The sequence below is a fragment of the Bos indicus genome, chromosome 5, assembly GCF_029378745.1.
Source record: "Bos indicus isolate NIAB-ARS_2022 breed Sahiwal x Tharparkar chromosome 5, NIAB-ARS_B.indTharparkar_mat_pri_1.0, whole genome shotgun sequence".
In the NCBI taxonomy this organism is placed as follows: Eukaryota; Metazoa; Chordata; class Mammalia; order Artiodactyla; family Bovidae; genus Bos; species Bos indicus.
In genome coordinates this window covers 65,001,051-65,024,943 of record NC_091764.1, presented here as the reverse complement: position 1 = coordinate 65,024,943, position 23,893 = coordinate 65,001,051, and the positions used below count along the sequence as shown (strand labels likewise).

The 23,893-nt window shown below is 39.4% G+C and overlaps 1 protein-coding gene across 11 annotated transcripts in view; it reads right to left on the bottom strand.

Moving 5' to 3' along the window:
* Positions 1-23,893, bottom strand: part of ANO4 (anoctamin 4) — a 432,231-nt gene that overhangs the window by 17,319 nt on the left and 391,019 nt on the right. For all 11 annotated transcript variants that reach the window (XM_019961160.2, XM_070789603.1, XM_070789604.1 and 8 more), the window contains 3 exons: positions 19,461-19,613; positions 18,383-18,530; positions 11,460-11,579 (listed from right to left, as the gene is read on the bottom strand). In XM_019961160.2, coding sequence (XP_019816719.2) covers positions 11,460-11,579; positions 18,383-18,530; positions 19,461-19,613 — 421 coding nt within the window. The remainder of the gene's footprint in view (positions 1-11,459; positions 11,580-18,382; positions 18,531-19,460; positions 19,614-23,893) is intronic.

Sequence of the window (23,893 nt, the reverse complement as noted above, 5' to 3'; positions counted from 1 at the left end):
ACATTAGCTATGGGTTTGTCATATATGGCCATGATTATGTTGAAGTGTATGTAGTCACTCTATAACCACTTTGTGTTTTTTTTTTTTTTTATAACCACTCTGTTGAGAGATTTTTTTTTTATCATAATTGATGTTAAATTTTGTCAAATTTTTTTCTGCATTTTTGAGATGATTGATTTTTATCCTTTATTTTGTCAATGTGGTATATCACATTGATTTGCATATGTTGAGCCACCCTTGCAATCCTAGGATAAATCCCATTTGCTTATGGTGCATGAGCCTTTTAATATATTGTTGAATTTGGTTTGCTAGTATTTTGTTGAGAATTTCTGCATTTATATTCATCAGTAACACTGGCCTGTAATTTCTTGCAGTGTCTTGTTTGTGTCTTGTGGTGCCCTTGTCCCAGTAATGCTGACAACATAAAATGACTTTGGAGCATTCCCTCCTCTGCTGTTTTTTGAAAGAGTTTGAGAAAAATTGGTATTAATAGAATATTAGTAGACTTTGATTAATAGTATAATTTATTTTACTATTTAGAAGAATTCATAGTGAAGCCATCTGCTTCTGGACTTTTGTTTGTTAGGAGGTTTTTGATTACTGATTCAGTCTCTTTATTAGTAGTACTCAGTTCAGATTTTCTTTCTTCCTGGTTCAGTCTTGGTAGGTTGTATGTTTCTAGGAATTTTTCCATCTTTTCTAGGTTGTCAAATTTGTTGACATATAATTGTTCTTAATAGTCTCTTAGGATCATTAGTATTTCTATGGTATCAGTTGTAATCTCTCTTCTTGATTTCTGGTTTTATTTGAGTCCTCTTTGTTTTTTGGTGAGTCTAGTTAAAGGTTTATTGAGTTTGCTCATTGTTAAAAGAATCAGCTCTTAGTTTCATCTTTTTAGTTTTATTTCCACTCTGAACTTTATGTCCTTCCGTCTATTAACTCTGGACTTTGTTCTAGTTCCTTGAGATGTAAAGTTATGCTGTTTGAGACCTTTCTTGTTTCCTAAGGTAGGCATTGATTACTGTCACCTTGCCTCTTAGAACTGCATTTGCTGCATCCTGTGTTTTGGTATGTTGTATTTTTCATTTTCAAATGTCTCAAGTTAATTTTTGATTTCTCTTTTGATTGTTTTGAACCTTGGTTGTTCTGTAGCATGTTGTTTAGTTTCCACATATTTGTAAATTTTCCAGTTTTCTTTCTGTAATTGAGATTTCTTGCTTCATTTCATACCATTATGGTCAGAAAAGATGCCTAATATGATTTCAGTCTTCTAAATTTATTGAGACTTGTGACATAACAGGATCTATCCTGGAGAATGTTCCATGTGGACTTGGGAAGATGTAAATTCTGTTGCTTTTGATGGAATGTTCTGTACTTATCTGTTAAGTCCTTTTGTCTAAAGTCCTTTAAGACCAATGTTTATTGATTTGTTGTTGGTAGTGGTTTGTTTGGATGATCTACTGTGGTATAAAAGTCTCCTAGTATTATTGTACTGCTGTTCATTTCTTCCTTTAGGTATGTCAATATTTGTTTTATATAGTTAGGTGCTCCTGTGTTGGGAAATATATTCTCTTGTTGGGTTGACCCCTTTATCATTATGTAATGACATTCTTTTTTTATTTTGTTTTAAAGTCTATTTTGTCTGATGTAAGTATAGATACTCCAACTTTCATTAGATTTCCATTTTCACAAAATATATTTTTTCCATCCCTTCATGTTTGAGTTGTGTTTTTGCATCTGAAATGAGTCTTTGTAGGCAGCATACAGATATCTTACTTTCTTCTTCCATTCAGCCACTCTATGTCTTTTGACTGGAGAATTTAATTCACTTACACTGAAAATAGTTATTGATAGGTGTGTACTTATTTCCATTTTGCTTCTTCTTTTCTGGCTGTCGTGTAGTTCTCTTTGTTCCTTTCCCTTTCTTTTTCTTTCTTCCTTTTGGGTTTGACTTTCTTCAGTGTTATCATTAGAGTCTACTATCTTTTGTGTTGTACTATAGGTTTCTGCTTTGTGGTTACCATAAGGCACACATATAACAGCTTGTATTTATAACAGTCAATTTTAAGTTGATTGCAACCTAGGTTTGAATGTTTTCTAAAGTGCTACATTTTTAGCATTCTAAAGCTCCCCTTACCAAGTTTTATGTTTCTAATGTGACAATTCACATTTTTATTATCTTGTGTATCCCTTAACTAATTATTGTAGTTATAGTCGTTTTTTGGACTTTTTTCTTGTAACTCATACTAACTTTATAACTGATTATTCCACTACGTTTTCTATATATTGACCTTTACCAGGGAGTTTTACAGTTTCATGTGTTTTCTTGTCACTAATTGTGAGCTTTTGTTAGGGCTTCCAAAACTATATTGAACAAAAGTAGTGAGAGTGGACATCCTTGTCTTATTTCTGGTCAGAGAGGAAAAGCTTTGAGTTTTTCACTGTTGAGCATGTTGTTAGCTGTAAATTTGTCATCAGTTCAGTTCAGTTGCTCAGTAGTGTCCGACTCTTTGTGACCCCATGGACTGCAGCCCCACCAGGCTTCCCTGTCCATCACCATCTCCCAGAGCCTACTTGAATTTATGTCCAATTTATGTTGGTGATGCCATTCAACCATCTCATCCTCTGTCGTTCCCTTCTCCTCCCACCTTCAATCTTTCCCAGCATCAGGGTCTTTTCAAATGAGTCGGTTCTTCACATCAGGTGGCCACAGTATTGGAATTTCAGCTTCAGCATCAGTCCTTCCAATGAATACTCAAGACTGATTTCCTTTAGGATGGACTGGTTGGATGTCTTTGCAGTCCAAGGGACTCTCAAGAGTCTTCTCCAACACCACAGTTCAAAAGCATCAATTCATTAGTGTTCAGCTTGATTTATAGTCCAACTCTTACATCCATACACGACTACTGGAAAAACCATAGCTTTGACTAGACGGACCTTTGTCAGTAAAGTAATGTCTCTACTTTTTAATATGCTGTCTAGGTTGGTCATAGCTTTTCTTCCAAGGAGCATCTTTTAATTTCATGGCTACAGTCACCATCTGCAGTGATTTTAGAGTCCAAGAAAATAAAGTCTGTCACTGTTTCCATTGTTTCCCCATCTATTTGCCATGAAGTGATGGGACTAGATGCCATTATCTTAGTTTTCTGAATGTTGAGCTTTAAGCCAACTTTTTCACTCTCCTCTTTCACTTTCATCAAGAGGCTCTTTAGTTCTTCGCTTTCTGCCATAAGGGTGGTGTCATCTGTATATCTGAGGTTATTGATATTTCTCCCGGCAATCTTGATTCCAGATTGTGCTTCATCCAAGCCCGGCATTTTGCATGATGTACTCTGCATATAAATTAAATAAGTAAGGTGACATATACAGCCTTGACGTACTCCTTTCCCAATTTGGAACCAATCTATTTTTCCATGTCCAGTTATAACTGTTGCTTCTTGACCTGCATACGGATTTCTCAGGAGGCAGGTCAGGTGGTCTGGTATTCACATCTCTTTTAGAATTATCCACAGTTTGTTGTGATCCACAGTCAAAGGCTTTGACATAGTCAATATAGCAGACGTAGATGTTTTTCTGAAACTCTCTTGCTTTTTTGGTGATCCAATGGATGTTGACACTTTGATCTCTGGTTTCTCTGCCTTTTCCAAATCCACCTTGAACATCTGGAAGTTCTTGGTTCATGTAATGTTGAGCCTGGCTTGGAGAATTTTGAGCATTACTTTGCTAACGTGTGAGATGAGTGCAACTGTGTGGTAGTTTAAACATTCTTTGGCATTGCCTTTCTTTGGGATTGGAATGAAAACTGACCTTTTCCAGTCCTGTGGCCACTGCTGAGTTTTCCAACCTTGATGGCATATTGAGTGCAGCACGTTCACAGCATCATCTTTTAGGATTTGAAATAGCTCAGCTGGAATTCCATCACCTCCACTAGCTTTGTTTGTAGTAGTGCTTCCTAAGGGCCACTTGACTTCACACTCCAGGATATCAGGCTCTAGGTGAGTGATCACACCATTGTGGTTATTTGGGTCATGAAGATCCTTTTGTATAGTTCTTCTGTGTCATATATGGCCTTTATTATGTTGAAGTATGTCGCCTCTGGGCCTTCCAGGTGGCGCTGGTGGTAAAGAACATGCTTGCCAATGCAGGAGATGTAATAGACATGGGTTTGATCCCTGGGTTCCCCTGGAGGGGGCATGGCAATGCACTCCAGTATTCTTGCTTGGAGAGTCCATGGACAGAGCAGCCTGGCAGGCTACAGTCCATAGGTCACAAAGAGTCAGATACAACTGAAGCAACTTGCTGTGCATGTACACATGTCTGCTCTATGCCCATTTTCTGGAGAGTTTTTTTTTTTTTTTTAATCATAAATGGTGTTAAACTTTGTCAAAAGCTTTTTCTGAAACTATTGGGATGACCATATGGTTTTTATTCTCCAATATATGATGTTATATACCACACTGATTGTACCAGTATTGAAAAATCCTTGTATTTCTGGGGTAAATTTTAATTGATCATAGTGTATAACCCTTTTAATGTATTGTTCGATTCAGCTTGCTAGTATTTTGTTTTAGGATTTTTGCATCTATGTTTATCAGTGATATTGGCCTGTAATTTTCTTTGGTATCTTTATCTGGTTTTTATATCAGGGTGATGATGGCTTCATAGAATGAGTTTGGAAGTGCTCTTTCTTCTGCAATTTTTTTGAAACAGTTTCAGAAGGATAGTGTTAACTCTTCTCTAAATATCTGATAGAATTCGCCTGTGAAGCAGTCTGGCCCCAGACTGTGGTTTGTTCAGTTCAGTTCAGTCTCTCAGGCATGTCTGACTCTGTGACCCCATAGACTGCAGCACACCAGGCTTCCCTGTCCATCACCAGCTCCCAGAGCTTGCTCAAACTCATTCAGTTTCTTGGGAGTTTTAAAATCACAGTTTCCATTTCAGTGTTTGTGATTGGTATGTTTGTATTTTCTATTTTCTCCTGGGAAGATTATAGTTTCTAAGAATTTGTCCATTTCTTGTAGGTTGTCCATTTTATTGGCATATAGTTGCTTGTAGTAGTCTCTTCTGATCCTTTGTATTTCTGTCGTGTCCATCATAATTTCTCCTTTTTCATTTCTTATTTTATTTTATCAAGCCCTCTCCCTTTTTTTCTTGATGAGTCTGGTTAAAGATTTATGAATTTTGTTTGCCTTTTCAAAGAATCAGATTTTAGTTTCGTTGATCTTTTCTATTTTCTTTGTCTCTATTTCATTTATTTCTGCTCTGATCTTTATGATTCTTTCCTTTTACTAACTTTGGGAATTTGTTTGTTCTTCTTTCTCTAGTTGCTTTAGGTGTAAGATTCGGTTGTTTGAGATTCTTGTTTCCTGAGGTAAGACTGCATTGCTGTAACTTCCTTCTTAGAACTGCTTTTGCTGCATCCCATAGGTTTTGGATCATCATGCTTTTGTTTTAATTTGTCTCCATTTTTTCAATTTTATCTTTGATTTCTTCAGTGATGCATTGGTGGTATAAGAGCATATTGTTTAACCTCCACGTGTTTGTGTTTTTTTAGTTTTTTTTTTTCTTGTAGCTGATACATAATCTCATAAGCAGAGAAGATGGTTGATATGATTTCAGTTTTCTTAAATTTACCAAGGCTTGCCTTGTGGCCCAGCATGTGGTCAATCTGGAGAATGCTCCATGTGCACTTGAGAATGTGTGTTCTGCTGCTTTTGGATGGAATGCTCTATAAATATAAATAAGTCTATCTGGTATAATTTGTCATTTAAGGCCTGTGTTTCCTTATTGATTTTTTATATGGATGATCTGTCCATTGATGAAAGTGGGGTGTTAAAGTCCCCCATTATTACTGTGTTACTGTTGATTTCTCCTTTTATGGCTGTTAGTATTTGCCTTATATATTGAGGTGCTCCTTTGTTGAGTGCATATGTACTTACAATTGTTATATTTTCTTCTTGGGTTGGTCTCTTGATCATTATGTAGTTCTCTTCTTTTGTCTCCTGTAACAGTCTTTAAAGTCCATTTTGTCTGATATGAGTGGTGCTACTCCAACTTTCCTTTGACTTCCACTTGCATGGAATACCTTTTTCCATCCTCTCGCTTTCAGTTTGTCTGTGTCCCTAGATCTGAAGTGGGTCTTATGTGTGTATGTGTGCACGTGCACTCAGTCGTGTCTGACTCTCTGCAGCCCTGTGGACTACAGCCTGTCAGGCTCCTCTGTTCATGGGATTTCCCAGGCAAGGATACTGGAGTGGGCTGCCATTTCCTTCTCCAGGGGATCTTCCCAACCCAGGGATTGAAACTGCATCTCTTGTGTCTCCTGTGTTTGCGCGTGGGTTCTTTATCAACTGAGCCGCCTGGTAGACAGCATATATATGGGCCTTGTTTTTTTGCATCCATTCATCCAGTCTGTGTCTTTTGATTGCAGTATTTAATCTGTTTCTGTTTCAGGTAATTATCAATATGTATGTTCTTGCCATTTTGTTAATTGTTTTGGATTTATTTTTGTAATTCATTTTTCTTCCTCTTGTTCTCCTGTGATTTGATGACTATCTTTAGAGTTGTGTTTGGATTCCTTTTTCTTTATTTGTGTGTATCTATTGTAGATTTTCAGTTTGTGGTTCCCATGAGGTTTTGATATGGCAATCTATATATGTACACACACATACTTATAAAAGATTAAGTTGCTGGTTTCTTAATTTCACATGCATTTCCAGTGTCCTGCATTTGTGCTCACCTTTTATCAAGATTGCTGGTTTTGATATCATATTTGTGTATGGGATGATTTCCTATCTTCATAATTTTTTTTCTAGTTGTGGCCTTTTCTTATTCACCTAGAGAAGTTCCTATAGCATTTGTTGCAAAGCTGGTCTGGTGGTGCTGAATTCTCTTAGCTTTGGCTTGTCTGTAAAGCTTTTGATTTCTCTGTTAAATCTGAATGAGAGTCTTGCTGAGTAGAGTATTCTTGGTTGTAGGTTCTTCCCTTTCATCACGGTAAATATAACATGCCCCTTTCTTCTGGCCTGCAGAGTTTCTGCTGAAAAATCATCTGATAACCTTATGGGAATTCCCTTGTATGTTATTTGCTGTTTTTCCCTCATTGCTTTTAGTATCTTTCCTTTGTCTTTAATTTTTGTCAAATTGATCATTATATGTCTTGGCATGTTCCTCCCTGGGTTTATCCCATAAGGAACTCTCTGCATTTCTGGGTCTTGAGTGACTCCTTTCCCATGTAAGGGAAGTTTTCAGCTATTATCTCTTCAAATATCTTCTCAGGTCCTTTCTCTTCCTTCAGTTCAGTTCAGTCGCTCAGTCGTGTCTGACTCTTTGCAACCCCATGAATTGCAGCACGCCAGGCCTCCCTGTCCATCACCATCTCCTGGAGTTCACTCAAACTCACGTCCATCGAGTCAGTGATGCCATCCAGCCATCTCATCCTCTGTCATCCCCTTCTCCTCCTGCCCCCAATCCCCTCCCAGCATCAGTCATTTTCAATGAGTCAACTCTTCACATGAGGTGGCCAAAGTATTGGAGTTTCAGCTTTAGCATTATTCCTTCCAAAGAACACCCAGGGTTGATCTCGTTTAGAATGGACTGGTTGGATCTCCTTGCAGTCCAAGGGACTCTCAAGAGTCCTCTCCAACACTACAGTTCAAAAGCATCAATTCTTCAGCGCTCAGCTTTCTTCACAGTCCAACTCTCACATCCATACATGACCACTGGAAAAACCATAGCCTTGACTAAACGGACCTTTGTTGGCAAAGTAATGTCTCTGCTTTTGAATATGCTATCTAGGTTGGTCATAACTTTCCTTCCAAGGAGTAAGCGTCTTTTAATTTCATGGCTGCAATCACCATCTGCAGTGATTTTGAAGCCCCCTAAAATAAATTCTGACACTGTTTCCCCATCAATTTCTCATGAAGTGATGGGGCCAGATGCCATGATCTTCATTTTCTGAATGTTGAACTTTAAGCCAACTTTTCACTCATCTCTTTCACTTGGACCCCTGTTATGCAAATGTTGGCACAATTAATGTTATTCCAGAGGTCTCTTAGACTGTCCTCATTTCTCTTCATTCTTTTTTTTTTTATTCTATTCCATGACAGTGATTCCCACCATCCTGTCTTCCAGCTCACTTATGCATTATTCTGCCTGTTATTCTGCTATTGATTTCTTCTAGTGGATTTTTCATTTCAGTTACTGTACTGTTCACCTCTGTTTGTTCTTTAGCTCTAGGTCTTTGTTAAACATTTACCTTCTTGATCTATACCTCCATTCTTTTTCCAAGCTCTTAGATCATCTTTAATGTCATTATTCTGAATTCTTTTTAGGGTAGATGGCCTGTCTCTGCTTCATTTAGTTGTCTTTCTGAGGCTTTATCTTGTTCCTTCATTTGGGACATATTCCTTGGCTGTCTTATTTTGTCTAACTTTCTGTGATTGTGGTTTCCATTCTGAAGGCTGCAGGGCTGTAATTCTTCTTCTGCTGTCTTCAACTTGGTGGATGAGACTGGTCTAAGAGGCTTGTTCATGCTTCTTGGTGGGAGGGACTGGTTCCTGCCCACTGGTGGGTGGAACTGGGTCTTGTCACTCTGGGCAGGACCATGTCAAGAGATATGCTTATCAGGCAGTTGTGTGAGACTTTAATCAGTCTGTCTGCTGATCAGTGGGGCTGTGTTCCCACTTGGTTGGTTGTTTGGCCTGAACTGTCCTGGTCTGCCAGCTGTTAGGTGAGGCCAGGTCTTGGTGAGAAAATGATGGCCTCCAGGAAGGCTGATGCTAATGAGTACTCCTTAGAACTACTTTGACTATGTTTTTGTCCCTGTAGTGAGTCACAGTTGCCCCCTGCCTGTGTAGCAGACCCTCCAATACTAGCAGGTAGGTCTGACCCAGGCTCTTATAAGGTCACTATTTATTTCCCTGGGTCCTGGTGCACACAAGACCCTGTGTGTGCCCTCTAAGAGTGGGGGTTTCTGTTTTCCCTAGACCTGTGGAATTCCTGTGATCAAACCCTGTTGCCTTTCAAAGCCAGATTTTCTGGGGCTCTGCTGCCATTGCAGGGGACCCTGACATGGGGTTTAGAACTTTCACTCCTGTGGGAGAATTTCTGTGGCATATTTCTTTTCCAGTTTGTGGGTCACCGACTTGGTGGTGGCTGTGATTTGATTTTATCATGATTGCACGCTTCCTATTATCCTGTTGTGGCTTCTTCTTTATTTTTGGGCGTAGAATATCTATTTTTGTAGGTTTCTGTAGTTATTAGTTGATGGTTGTTCAGCAGTTATTCATGATTTTGGTGTTTTTGTAACAAGAGGTGAGTTCACGTCCTTCTACTCTTATCATTTAGTCTCTGTCTTAAGCAGCAATGTTTGGAAAGGGATCTTTTTTCTATGCAGTAGGTCTCAACAGTGGGCTTAAAATATTCAGAAAGCCATGTTGTAAACAGATTTTCTGTGATTCAGGCTTTATTGCTCCATTTATAGAACACCTGCAGAGTAGAGTTAGCATAATTCTTAAGGGCCCTAGGACTTTCAGAATGGTAAATGAGCACTGGCTTCAGCTTCAAGTCTCCAGCTTCATTAACTCTTTAATGAGAGAGTCAGCCTGTCCTTTGAAGTTTGAAGTCAGGCATTGACTTCTCTCTAGCTATGAAAGTTCTAGATGACATCTTCTTCCAAATAGAGGCTGTTTCATCTATCTTTAAAATCTGTTGTTTAGTGTAATCACTTTCATTAAATATTTCAGATAGATCTTCTGGATAAATAACTGCAGCTTCTACATTAGCACTTGCATGTTATAGGGGTAGCTTCTTTCATTAAATTCATGAACCAATCTCTGCTGCTGCTGCTAAGTCACTTCAGTCGTGTCCAACTCTGTGCGACCCCATAGATGGCAGCCTACCAGGCTCCTCTGTCCATGGGATTTTCCAGGCAAGAGTACTGGAGTAGGTTGCCATTGTCTTCTCCCACATCCTCTGCTAGCTTCAAACTTTTCTGTAGCTTCCTTATCTATCTCAGATCTCACAGAATTGAAAGAGTGAGGGTCTCTCCCTGAATTAAGCTTTGGCTTAAGGAAATGTTGTTGCTGGTTTGATCTTTTCTACAGATCACTAAAACTTTCTTCAGATCATCAGTAAGGCTGTTTTACTTCTCATTTGGGTGTTCACTGGAGTAGCACTTTAAATTTCCTCCAAGAACTTTTCCTTTGCATTTATAACCTAGCAAACTGTTTGGTTTAAGATGCCTAACTTTGGGCTTACCTCTGCTTTCGACATGCCTTCCTCACTAAGCTTAGTCATTTCTTGCTTTTAATTTTAATTTCTATCTTTTAATTTAAAGTGAGAGGTGTAAGGCTTTCCTTTCTCTTGAACACTTACAGGCCACTGAAAGGTTATTAATTGGCCTAATTTCAATATTGTTGTGTCAGGGAAGAGGGGAGTCCAAGGAGAGGGAGAGCAGGGAAAAAAAGAGTAAGTCAGAACACATATAACATTTATCAAGTAAATCCACTGTCTTTCTTACATGGGCATGGTTTGTAGCACCCCAAAACAATTACAGTAGTTTTTTACTACTGTAATTACTAATTACTAATACCAAAGACCACTGATTATAGGTCACCACAGCAAATATAATAATGAAAAATTTTGAAATATGGTGATAATTACCAAAACGTTGCCAAGTCACAAAGTGATCAGATGCTATTGGAAAATCAGCACTGATGGACTTTCTCAACCCAGGATTGCCACAAACCTTGTAAAGTGAAGTGAAAGTCACTCAGTCATGTTCAACTCTTTGCAACCCCATGGACTATACAGACCATGGAATTCTCCAGGTCAGAACACTGGAGTGGGTAGTCTTTCCCTTCTCCAGGGGATCTTCCCAACCCAGGGACTGAACCCAGGTCTCCTGCATTGCAGGAGGATTCTTTACCAGCTAAGTCACAAGGGAAGCCCAAGAGTACTGGAGTGGGTAACCTATCCCTTCTCCAGTGGATCTTCTCAACGCAGGAATCAAATCGGGGTCTCCTGAGGATTCTTTACCAACTGAGCTATCAGAGACGTCACAAACCTTAAACTTTTAAAAAATGCAGTATCTGTGAAGTGCACAAAAATGAGATATGCCTGTGTGTAACAAGTTGCTTTTCTCTTGCTGCTTTTAATATTCTCTACTTTTCTTAACTTTTAACACTTTAATTATAATGTCTTAGTGGGGATCTCTTTGGGTTCCTCTTACATGGGTTTCCTGGATCTAGAAGCCTGGGATTCACCTCAGAGATTGTGTTTTAATCAGTCTGGGTCACAGCTTGGTGAAGAGATTTAAAAATCCTCCAGAGGGCTGTAATGCATAGTTAAGTTTGAGAACCTCTGCTTTAAAGCCGCTCAGTCAAAAAGGCTGTTACCTGAGCAACACCTCCCCAAGGCAGAGCCAGCCCAGCTGAGGCAGAGTGTGCTACACTTACCTACAGTACTTGAGAGGAGTCCCCGAGAACTCACTGCCATCAGACTCAGGTTCAGATCTGTTCTCAAAGTCAGAAATTCGGAATACAGACAAGCTGGCATTCACATAGCCAACCATGCACCTAAAGATGAAAACAGATTCTGTAATTAGGACTCTGATCACCTTTGCATCCAATTCATCAAGGGTCTACTTGCTAAAAATTGCTGCAGTTATAGGTGTCTTATCTGACCCTGTCTTGTCACAGCACTCAAGTTGGAATACACTGAAAAACCCTGGCTATGTTAAATGAGAGACAAGTCATTTCTTTTGTTCTGGTCCTTTTTGTGCAGAATCATCATATAGAACAGCACTACTCCAGTCAGTGCTTCGGTGAAACGGTGAAAGCATTGCATAATCAGTATAAATTAGGTCACTACTTCTTTCATAAATACACACATACATGTACACACAATCACATTCCTTCATTACTGGTTGTCTATACTTTCTTATGTGGGGTTTCTCAGGTGCCTCAGTAGGTAGAGAACTTCCCTGCAATCCAAGAGATGCCAGAGATATGGGTTCGATTCCTGGGTCAGGAAGATCCCCTGGAGGAGGGCATGGCTACTCACTCCAGTATTCTTGCCTGGAGAATCTCATGGACAGAGGAGCCTGGTGGCCTACAGTCCATAGATTGCAAAGAGTTGGACACGACTGAAGTGAATGAGCACAGCACATACTTCCTTATAATGACCTGAATATAATGGCTATGGATATGACACCACTTCCCAATTCATCCATGCTACAATCATGGTAGATTATGTTTCCTTCATGTATCATATGCTTTCATGCCTCTGCTTTCTGTTGGGATTCCTTACTCATTTTGTACAAATGGTAACATCCTCCAATGGCCAGCTGAGATGCCATCTCTTGTGTGAAGATGTCCTAATGTGCCTAGTCAGAAGCTTCATTCCCTTCTGTCTGCGGCACTTCTGTATTTACTTCCTAATGGCCATACAGCTTATCCTAGGGTTGGCTGCATACGTGTATGTCTTCTCCTTTGGACTGTAGTGTTTTTTATTTTTGGATCAAAAGAGGTGTCATCGATACTTTGGTATCCTAGGATAGTCTCACGCAGTGTAGGAATCCATTAAATATTGAATTTAATGGATTTGATTGGAGAGGACATAAAGTACCAGGGGTTCTATCAAGGTCTAGAAGATGGATCAGGAATAAAATTATTACCTAGGATTATAAGCTTCTTGAGAACATGGCTTTCAGCCTGTGCTGGGGGTTCAGTATATTGGTACAAGAAACTTGGGTTTTAGGGTCATATATTGTAGCTTTGCTGCTTTCCAGCCATGTCATATTGACAAATTATGCAACTTCTTTAAAGCAACGAAAGTACCACCTCATAGGGTCATTGTGGGAAGAAAACGATATGTGTAAAACATGTCTGCTTATGTACTGCTTATATACTCTGATACACTGCTTAGCATATAGCAAGATCTTAATAAACGTGAGTGGCTATTATTCATTTTATTGCATGCACCTAGCAAGAGGTCAACAAATAATTATCAACTGAAAGAATAAATAATGGTTTTCAGACTCTCCATTAATATGTCTGATGTGATTATTCAAAGTTGCTGAATATCAAACCCAAGTGATGACACAGATATTGTTCTGAGAGCACATGGGTTCTGTATGTGTGTTGTCTGCTCAAGAAAAGGCTGGCCTTAAGTGAACCAAGGAGAAGGGCTCATTTATCAAGTCACTCATGAGTGAAAGTAATGGTCAGTGTGTGTGTAACATGCCCTTCTCCCACTGGCAGCAGGCCTCCCCATCACTCCTTAAAAGGGTAATTTGAAATGATTTCTCCCTCATATATGAACTGCCTAGAACATGACGTGAAAACAAATCAGTATCTTGATGATAATTAGTTGTCAGAGAGGGAGCCGGTTTTGTGAAATATAGAGCAGTCTTCTCAGGGGCTGGGTTGTGGGAAGGGAAAGGTGCTATGGAAACTGGCAAAAAACAGGCCATTGTTGAAATGGAATAATTATTTCCAGGCCCTCCTACACTTTTCTCTCATAAAGCAGCCCTGAGCTTTACTAAGATTAAAGCTGCTTGTCTAATGGCGGCTCTGTTTAAAAAACCTCAATTGAGAACTTAAATTCAAATAAAATACCTGTCTCATGGGCTGAATACCTTAAAGCCTCAAAATAAAAGGGGTATGTCACTGAACTATTTATTAAGCATATTCATTTGATGTCACTCATAAATCAAGCTGAAAATGCCTTTAGTGGGCATGTACTCCTCCTGGGTCCAAAGCGTTACATGTGAAGCTAGTACATATATACATAACTCAACTGTATAAGTCTTTTTTCCATGTTATTTTCATAATCAGAGGAGGAGGAGGACTGCTAATGCTGAACTGTCTAGGCATTTCTCCGTTTCCACTGTGGGAAAGAATCTTGGCTTGCCAACATCAAATAGTTGGGACGACCATCCATTCAGGGAAGTGAGGTTCCCTGTAGGTTTCTTCACTGTATGGTGTGCTTCGTTTCCAGCGGCCTCCTGTTACAGGAGGAAGGCCACAGGCAGCGGCAGACCCCATGTCTACTATTCAGTTTGCTGCCAGGTGGTCTGTGTACCCTCAGTGTGACTCAGCCCCAGATCCAAGTGAGACACAGGGAAGATGAGGTTATACTGATGATCAGGGAGAAGTGAGAGGAATGGAGGAAAAGGTATCAAACAAAAGAGGTGTTTCCTGGGAACATAAAATAATAATTTCCCTAAGAGGCTGGCAGGCAGCCTCTGCAGACATTTCTAAGAAAGGAGATTCAGAAAAACATCTTATGAAAAGGCAGCATTGTTTGAATTAGAATGCATACCTTGTCCAAATAATGTCTGAGAAGACATATTTAAATGTGAGAACTTTGGTTTTAATACTATTCATTATTTATTGCTTTCCATCCTTTACTATGGCGGAAAAGGATGAACTAGAGATAATTATTATACTTGGCTTCCCTGGTGGCTCAGACAGTAAAGAATCTACTTGTCGTGAAGGAGACCTGGGTTCAATCCCTGGATTGGGAAGATCCCCTGGAGAAGGGAATGGCAACCCACTCTAGTGTTCTTGCCTGGAGAATTCCATGGACAGAGAATCCTGGCAGGCTACAGTCCATGGGGTCGCAAAGAATTGGACACGACTGAACGACTAACACACACACTCATTATACTTACTATAACTATTTGGGAGAGAACAGAATGAGAAGTTGACCTTTGAATCTGTTGATTCCAGGTCAAACTCACTGCAGAGTATCTTTGAATTCTGCCAAAGTAAATTTGCTTTTGAGGTTTTAGGCATTGTGACTCACAAAGCATGGGGCGAAAGGGCAAAAAAATCCAGGGGAAATGAGATCAGGTTTGTGCATTTAAAGTCAGACATGTTTTTAGATGACTATAATAAATGACTTAAGCAACTAACACTTTCACTTAACCATCAGCTTTATCTTTTGAAATACAACTTTACAACTGATTATGATGTTGATCTATTTAATTGATTTATAGTTTATAAATATAGTTCATTCAGATATTCATAACCCATTCTGTGAAAATTTGAGCAGTGTCCTTGATCAATGTGTTACTCCTTATGAGATCACTATTTCTATAGGAAAATTAGCTTGATTTTATTTATCACTACATCATGTACACCAGGTACATACCTCACAGTAATTCTTGGGCCTGCATATATCCTTAGAGGATGATGCCAAACTGTAAGAGAAAGTTCCCAAACTGTAATCTATGTCTATCTGATACCAAAGTAATTAGTTTGATGCATTCATTGAGGATAAGGGATCAAACTGATAAAATTGGTTATTTGTGCTTTCTGGGAAAAAAATTTAGTTTGTTGATTGAAATTTTAACTCTGATTGGCAGGAACAATTTTATAATTTGCACCTTCAATTTTATTTCACAATTTCTGCCTCCTGATGTCTGCCCAGAGGTGATTTCAGTTATCTAAGCTCTTTTCTAAAGGGCCCTGGGAAGATACCCTCAAAGAGGAAGTGACTTCATTTTATAAACAGTCTAATCACAGGCAGCAGGAAAGACAGAGTATCTTAAGAGGGAAGGTGACAACATATGAAATACTCTTGGGTACCCACTGTGTGGAGACCATGCCTCAAACCACAGTGTTCCAGATCTGGCTGAAAATGAGACTATCTTCCCCACTGTGTCACTGAAGACTTGTCTGCAGAGCATCTGTGTTGGTGGAGAGACTAGTTGGAACACATGACTAGGAATGACTGAAGCACGCTGTCACAGGGACAAGGGGCCTGTGAACTGAAAGAGCCTAGATGTAGGCTTGAAATTCTCATCCGTGGAGGAGCCAGGGAAGCCTGAAAGGTAAGGAGGCCTGAAGGAAACCTGGAGGTTTGGAGAAGGTGATGGGTATTGTTGGAGTACTGTTGACTTAGGGTCAATTTAAATTGAAATATGACATTTCTACAACTGGACTAAATTATGAGTGGGATTTGACTATGACTGCACGTGCTACCCTAGAAGCCTGTGACATCTAAAGTCTGACAATGCTGTTCCTCTATGAGTTCAGTCATCTCCGAAGCATTTTTAAATTGGAAAAAGAAGAAACCTAAAAAGGATAATAGAGTAGCTGGTGGGGCAGAAAATAAGATTCATGGAGAAGCAGACAAATGTAACTACTTAAAAACAAGAAAAATGAACAATGGAGTAGAAGATTAAAAAGCAGATGTATAAATATTGAAGGTGGCAAAGGTTAAAAGAAAAGTTGTTTAAAAAAGGGGGGGGGCAGTGCCTGGAGAGCACAATAAAACTGAAATGAGGCTATTTAGATAAATTCTAATCACTATGAACACTGTCTTAAATCTAATAGGCTGCCAAAAGTCTAAAGAATTGATTCACTATTAATTGTTCATAATGTTGCTACTTTGTTTTTTGGTTCCCTCTAGAACAAGACACGGAGAAGGCAATGGCATCCCACTCCAGTACTCTTGCCTGGACGGAGGAGCCTTGTAGGCTGCAGTCCATGGGGTCGCAAAGAGTCGGACATGACTGAGAGACTTCACTTTCACTTTTCACTTTCATTCATTGGAGAAGGAAATGGCAACCCACTCCAGTGTTCTTGCCTGGAGAATCCCAGGGATGGGGGAGCCTGGTGGGCTGCCATCTATGGGGTCACACAGAGTCGGACTCGACTGAAGTGACTTAGCAGCAGCAGCAGAACAAGACAGGTTTCACAATATTTGAAGTAAGGGAAGAATGGGAATAACCACTGGAATTTAAACCCCACGGAGTTGACTATTGATGAGTTGGATAATGGCTTATTGGCACAGGCCTTGAGAGCTATGAGGTTCAGGATGAGTCCTGCCTTGTGATTCTGGATTTAATCTCTCAATCTCTTTCTGCTCTTCAAAATGAGGGTAATAATACATATCCTTGCTCCCTGAATTGTTTTGAGAATCAAAACACTGTGGTTTGAACATAGGTAAGCTTTTCTAGGCTAAGTCAAGAACAAAATGTTGACAACCATTACAGTTAGAAAGAAGTGGATACATAGTACAACATAAGTTTTTAAATCTTTCTTAAAATGGGATGGTATGCTCACTAAAGTTGCTAGAGTATACGTGTTTAACAAACACGTGGCTAGTGTAGTAATGAACTTTATAGAAATTTCCTCTAATAACTGGGTTGTGAGCTGGACCTAGACTACACATGCATGAATTCAGCCAACTTTGTTTGGTGGCACTGTCCTCCTTGAGTGCTGATGGAACTATAATAGCTACAGAGGACGAATTAATTTGGCTCAAACCAGTAAGCCAAGAGGCAGGGCTGCTTGTGTGAATAAGCAGTAGCCCAAGTGAGATGATTTCTGGGGCACTGAAATGATCCTGTGACACCAACACACGTTCCACTCCAATCTACAGACATTTAAACCCCACAATTAGATTATTTTGACATTAATCAAACAGGGTTGTTGTATTTTTTCCCACTGAAGTATGTTAGGACTCTTTATATCTTTTTTCCCCAAAGGGAAGGTGAAGTCGCTCAGTCATGTCCGACTTTGCGACCCTTTGCGCTCAGTCGTGTCCGACTCTTTGTGGACTGTAGCCTACCAGGCTTCTCCATCCATGGGATTTCTCCAGGCAAGAATACTGGAGTGGGTTACCATTTCCTTCTCCAGCGGATCTTCCTGACCCAGGCATCAAACCCAGGTCTCCTGCATTGGAGGCAGACGCTTTAACCTCTGAGCCACCAGGGAAGCTAAGCTAGAGGACATGTTATGATATTGTCAAGGCTTTATCTGACCAGAAATACAGCTTTGGGGATCACTGAGGTGATGCTATAGAACTGACCTCTCAGGGAGTTGCCTATGATAATATTGACACTAGTCAAGTCAGTAGCCAGAAAAGAAGCATTCAGTTACTTATTCCACAAGTATTTATTGAGTACTTTATGGGTACCTGGCATGTGGTTTCACATTTCCCATATAAAATTTGCAGAGTCTACCTAATGACACAAGGGGAATCAAATTATATTTTTACAAACTCATAAAAATGGCATAACTATACATCATGTACTACTATTTTTTTTTTTTGCTACACAGCATACCACACATTTTTAAATTCATGGTGGGCAAGAGTGGGAAAAATGATTGATTGCTCTTCTCACATTTGATTCCATCTAAAACGTGTATGATCTATATGACTCCCAACCCTTCAGTAGAACAGGATGTGTTTCCTTTGGCCAAAAGTATTGTTATATTATAATCCCACCTCCCCCACAACAAGCCTTCTTGTCCTGGACTTGTGTCCCATGTACTCCAATGCAGAGGCTTCTGTTTGGGTGTCCAACTGTATACAATGGCTAGGGAATGGGGATTCCATGATGGCTTTATGGCAAACTTACTTTTGCCCAGCTTCTCCTTGGCCTGCACAAGGTCCATACTTATAAGCATATACCAAGCGAGGGATAAAGTCGGATGTGATCGCTATCACAAATGCATTTGTAATAACGGAGAGAATTCCAATGCCTTCAAGAATCCCATACCAAATTCCTATTCAAAGAGAAGTGTTAGTTAATTCCAGATACAACAGCAGAGGCAAATAAGTATGAAAACAACTGGGGTAACTAATTTTCAATAGTCCTTTCCATGGGTCCTTCCATCATTCCAAATACTGATACTTGCAACCAGAAGGAAGACTTTCTACTTGCAAACACCTTGGCACTGAAGGAGTTTGATTGCAAGTGCCAATACTCATGACTTAAAACTCAATCAGCTTCAGAAATGAGAGAATTCTGGTTGATGATAAGGTACCAAATACCATTTGCTAAGACTGGCTGGCATATGCAGTGTCAAGCTGTCACCAGACTAGGAGATCCTCGGGGTAAGTATAGGATCCTTCCAGTTCATCTTTATGGACCAAGTTCCTGATGCATGACCCAAGGTAGGTGCTCACTGAATGTCTGTCTGTTTCATCTGGAGGTTAAGAGGCCACTGAGCTAACGTTCACACTGAATTCTCTTCCACACACGCTGGCTGGGCACCTGCCAGCTCTATATGAAGCACCCAATGCAGAAATGAATAAAAGACACCTGGTTCAACTTAGCACCTCTAGTCAAAAACCAAAAGCCATCTCTGCCTCTAGAAAAATGGGACTCTGCTTCCTGTGACTCAGGCAGACATTTAGGAAAGAGCAAAACAAACTGAAGCAAATGCAAGATCTACTTTCAAAAGGAAGTAGTAATAAATCAAAATTTTAAATTCTAGCATCCTAGGATAGAAACAACCAAACTGAGAATCTAAGCACAAATTCTCTAGCACTGGAAATTATAAATTTTCAAACAGGTAACTGTACTTGTTACCTAATATTATTTAAAGCTAATATAATTATTCTTTTGCAAGATTTAGTCATCTTACATGGAAACTATATGTAAATATCTAAAGTTAGTGGCTCTTTTAAAAACACCCCCAAATCCAACTTACCTATATCTTTGGCCCTTGAAGCTAAAGGTCGCCTCCACTGTGTGACAAATTTATAAGCGTCAAGTCGAATTTCAATTATATTATTCAGTAAGGCCAGAAGTGGTGCTAGGGGAAAAGCTGCCACAAAGATAGTTGTAAATCCAAACTGAAGAACTAGGGAAGGAAAAAGAACAGAGTGTATTGGCTTTCCAGCACTATTTTCAGAAGCTTAGTAGTCTGAATATGTCACTGTTTTAATGCATGTGCTAAGTCACTTCAGTTGTGTCCCACTCTTTGTGACCCCATGGACTGCAGCCCACCAGGCTCCTCGGTCCCTGGGATTTCCAAGGCAAGAATACTGAAGTAAGTGACCCAGGGATTGAACCTGCATCTCTTGAGTCTCCTGCATTTGTCAGGTGGACTCTTTACCACTAGTGCCACCTGGGAAGCCCTATTTTCCCCCAAAGCACAGGTAACATATTTTCTAGAAAGATGGCCAGGACACTTGAAAAAGAGTTGCTCCCTGAGCCTGGAAGCAATGGCACCCTAGGAGCAGTAATAATATCTCAAGTCCAGATCTTGTTTTCTAAATACCATTCTCTAGTAAAAGGAACCAGGGCTCCTTGGAGAAATGATTGATTCCAGAGCTATGGCAGGCAAAAGTCAAGAGTTTTGTGTATAGGACAAACAACTTTAGCCACATACAACAATCTTTTTTAATCATAAAAGAATGTTGAATTTTGCAAATTTGTTTCCTGTATTTATTGAGATATCATATGATTTTTGTATCTCATCCTATTAATCTGATATATTACATTAAAATGTATATATGTTGAACCAGTCATGCATCACAGATAAATCCCACTTGGCTGTAGTATGCAATTGTTTTATTGTGTTCTTGAATTTGGCTTGCTAATATTTTGAGAATTTTTGAAGTTGTGTTTATCAAGAATATATGTCCAATGTTATCTTTTCTTGTGGTATCCTTATCTGGCTTTGGTATCAAGGTAATGCTGGCCTTGAAGAATGAGTTTGGGAGTGTTCCCTCCTCTTCAATTTTTTGTAAGTGAGGAGGATTTGTATTCTTTTAATGTCTGGTAGAATTCACCAGTGAAATTGTCTGGTCCTGTGGTTTTTCTATGTTGGGAGACTTTTGATTCCTGATTCTCTTTAATCATTATTGATCTTTTCATATTTTCTATTTTTTGCTGATTCGGCCTTGGTAGGTTGTGTATTTCTAGAAACTTATCTATTATTTTTTCTAGGTTATATCATATGGTATTTTTCTTTCTCTCTGACTGACTTTAGATATCCATGTTGCTGAAAATGGCATTATTTCATTCTTTTTTATGGCTGAGTAGTATTCCACTGCATATATATACACCATAACTTATCCATTCATTTGGTAATGAACATTTAGGTTGTTTCATGTCTTGCTATTATAGATAGTGCTTCTATGAACATAGAAGTATATGTATCGTTTTGAATTCTAGTTTTGTCCCATTATATGCCCAGGAGTGGGATTATTGGATCATATAGAAACTCCATTTTTAATTTCTTGAGGAACTTCCATACTGTTTTCCATAGTGGCTGCTTACATTCCAACCAATAGTGTGGGAGGGATTCCTTTTTCTCCATACCCTCTCTAGTATTTATTATTTGTAGACTTTCTGATAATGGTCATTCTAATCCTCATCGTAGTTTTGATTTGCATTTCTCTAATAATTAGAGAAAGGCAGGTAAGGTAGTCCTCTCTTGAAGAATTTTCCAGTTTGTTGTGATTCACACAGGCAAAGAAAAGCTTTGGTGTAGTCACTAAAACAGAAGTGGATGTTTTTCTGGAATTCTTTTGCTTTTTCTATGATCCAATGGATGTTGGCAATTTGATCTCAGGTTTCTAAATCAAGATGGCAGAGGAATCAGGTTTGGAAAATTCCCAGTTATTTTTTTAACTAAACTCTCTGGCCCCTACCACCCCACCCCCCCCGCCCCACTTTCTTCTGATATACCAATTATTCTCAGATTTGTCTGATTGAATCTGATAGTTTGCATAGGTTTTCTTTACTTTTTAAAAAGTCTAATTTCTGTCTTCTTTTGACTGAATTATCTCTATGTATTATCTCTAAATTATTTCTAAATATTCCTATCCTCCAGTCCAGAGAAGGCAATGGCACCCCACTCCAGTACTCTTGCCTGGAAAATCCCATGGACGGAGGAGCCTGGTAGGCTGCAGTCCATGGGGTCGCTAGGAGTCGGAAACAACTGACTGAACTGACTTCACTTTCACTTTTCACTTTCATGCATTGGAGAAGGAAATGGCAACCCACTCCAGTGTTCTTGCCTGGAGAATCCCAGGGACAGGGGAGCCTGGTGGGCTGCCGTCTATGGGGTCGCACAGAGTTGGACACGACTGAAGCAACTTAGCAGCAGCAGCATCTTCCAATCATTTTATTCTTTTTTCCATGTGGTCTTCATCTCATTCACTGAATTCTTCAGCTCCAGAATTTGTTTGGTTCTCTTTTATAATTTCAATCTCTTTAGTAAAGGACTCTTTCTGTTCATTAATTTTATTCGCAAGTTCATTGAATTACCTTCCCGTGATTTTTTTGTAGCTCAATGATTTTCTGTACACCTGTTTTGAATTCTTTACCATTTATTTTTCTTTATGTAATACCACATTTCCTTGATTTTTCATGGTGTTTGACCACACGCACTTCTGCTTTCATCTTTGAAGTAGCAGACACCTACCCTAGTTAAGAATTTATACTTATTTTACTTCTTTCAATAGTCTTTGAATCTAGTAACTTCTATTGTATGCCAGACATATTAAAGTTCTAGATCAAGGGTCAGCAAATTATAGCCTGAAGGCCAAATCTGGATAACTCTCTGCTTTGTTTCTTTTTTTAAACCTACCTGTGAGTTAACAATAGTTTTTACATTTTAAGTAGTTATGTAAATACAAGGCGTGCTGTGATTCATGGGGTCACAAAGATTCCGACACCACTGAGCTGAACTGAACTGATACAACCATTTAAAATATAATAGCCTCAATCTTGCATCATGACCCCCAAAGTCAAAATTATTTACTGTCTAGCCCTTTAAGAATAAGTTATTGATCTCTGCTCTTAGTGATGTTCTTTTGCAGCAAAGAAGGAGATGATCAGTGTGGTCATGAGTTAAGCCAAGTTGGTCCTTGGGTATGGTTTTTGTAAAGCTCAGTCCACCTGCCTGGCTGTGACTGAGAACAGGGTGGACCTTTTTCTCTGCTAATGACCACAGAGGCTCAGTTCTGTCCTTGGGGAGGTTTTACAATTAGGTCCTTAGCTGCTTGCCCATCACATCTTCAAAATATTACATTATTATAGATAAAGAATGACTTTAAGATAAAATTTCAACTCAACAGTAAAATAGAATAATCCTAAACTGTTTGAACATAAAAATACAGCTTCAAAGTATATAAAGTAAAAAGTGACCAAACTAGAAGGAGCATAAGATAAAATTCTCAAGTATGACTGTGGACTTTAACACTCTTTTCTTGGTAACTAGTAGAGGAAATAGACAAAGTTTAATAGGACATGAATGTAAGATTTGAACAACACAGTTAAACTTGCCAACTAATAGACACAGAAGATTATACTCAACAATTGCAGAACACACTTTAAACACTTATCAAAACAGAAATATGCAGAGGCATAAAACAAATCTCAGCATATATTAAATGACTAAAATACCACAGCAGAATTAAAAATCAATGACAGAAAAAGATTTGATACCATTTAGAGGACTTGAGCTCACCTCCTCTCATAAAAACACCAAAATCACAACCAACTGTTGAACAACCATCAACAAAAAAGACTACACCCCATGAGAAAACATATTCTGTATCCAAAGACAAGCTACAACAAGGCAGTAGGAGGGGCACTTTTGTGGTATAATCAAATCCCATACCTGCCAGAAAGAGAAAATAATTGTATCACAGAGGTTCTCCCATAGGAGTAACAGTTCTGAGCTCCACATCAGACTCCCCAGTCTGGGCATCTGGTACTGGGAGGAGAAACCCTCAGCATAATATTTGGCTTTGAATGCCAGTGGATCTTGATCCCAGGCACTTCACAGGACTGAGGCAAACAACACTCTTAGAAGGTAACAAACAAGGTCTCATGTGCACTGGGCAGGGAAAAAGCAGTGACTTCATAGGAACCTGGCCCAGACCTACCTTCTGGCTGTGGAGTGCCTCCTGGGGCGAAAGATCTCCAAGGGATGGCTGTGGCTCACTGTGGGGACAAGAACAATGGTGGAAGAAGTACTGGGGAGTATTCATTGATGTGAGCTCTGCTGGAGGCTGCCTTTTTTCTCAAGACCTGGCCCCATTCAACAGCAGGTAGGTCCCAGTGTTGAGATGCCTTAAGGACTCCCTGGTGGCTCAGAGGATAAAAAGTCTGCCTGCAATGTGG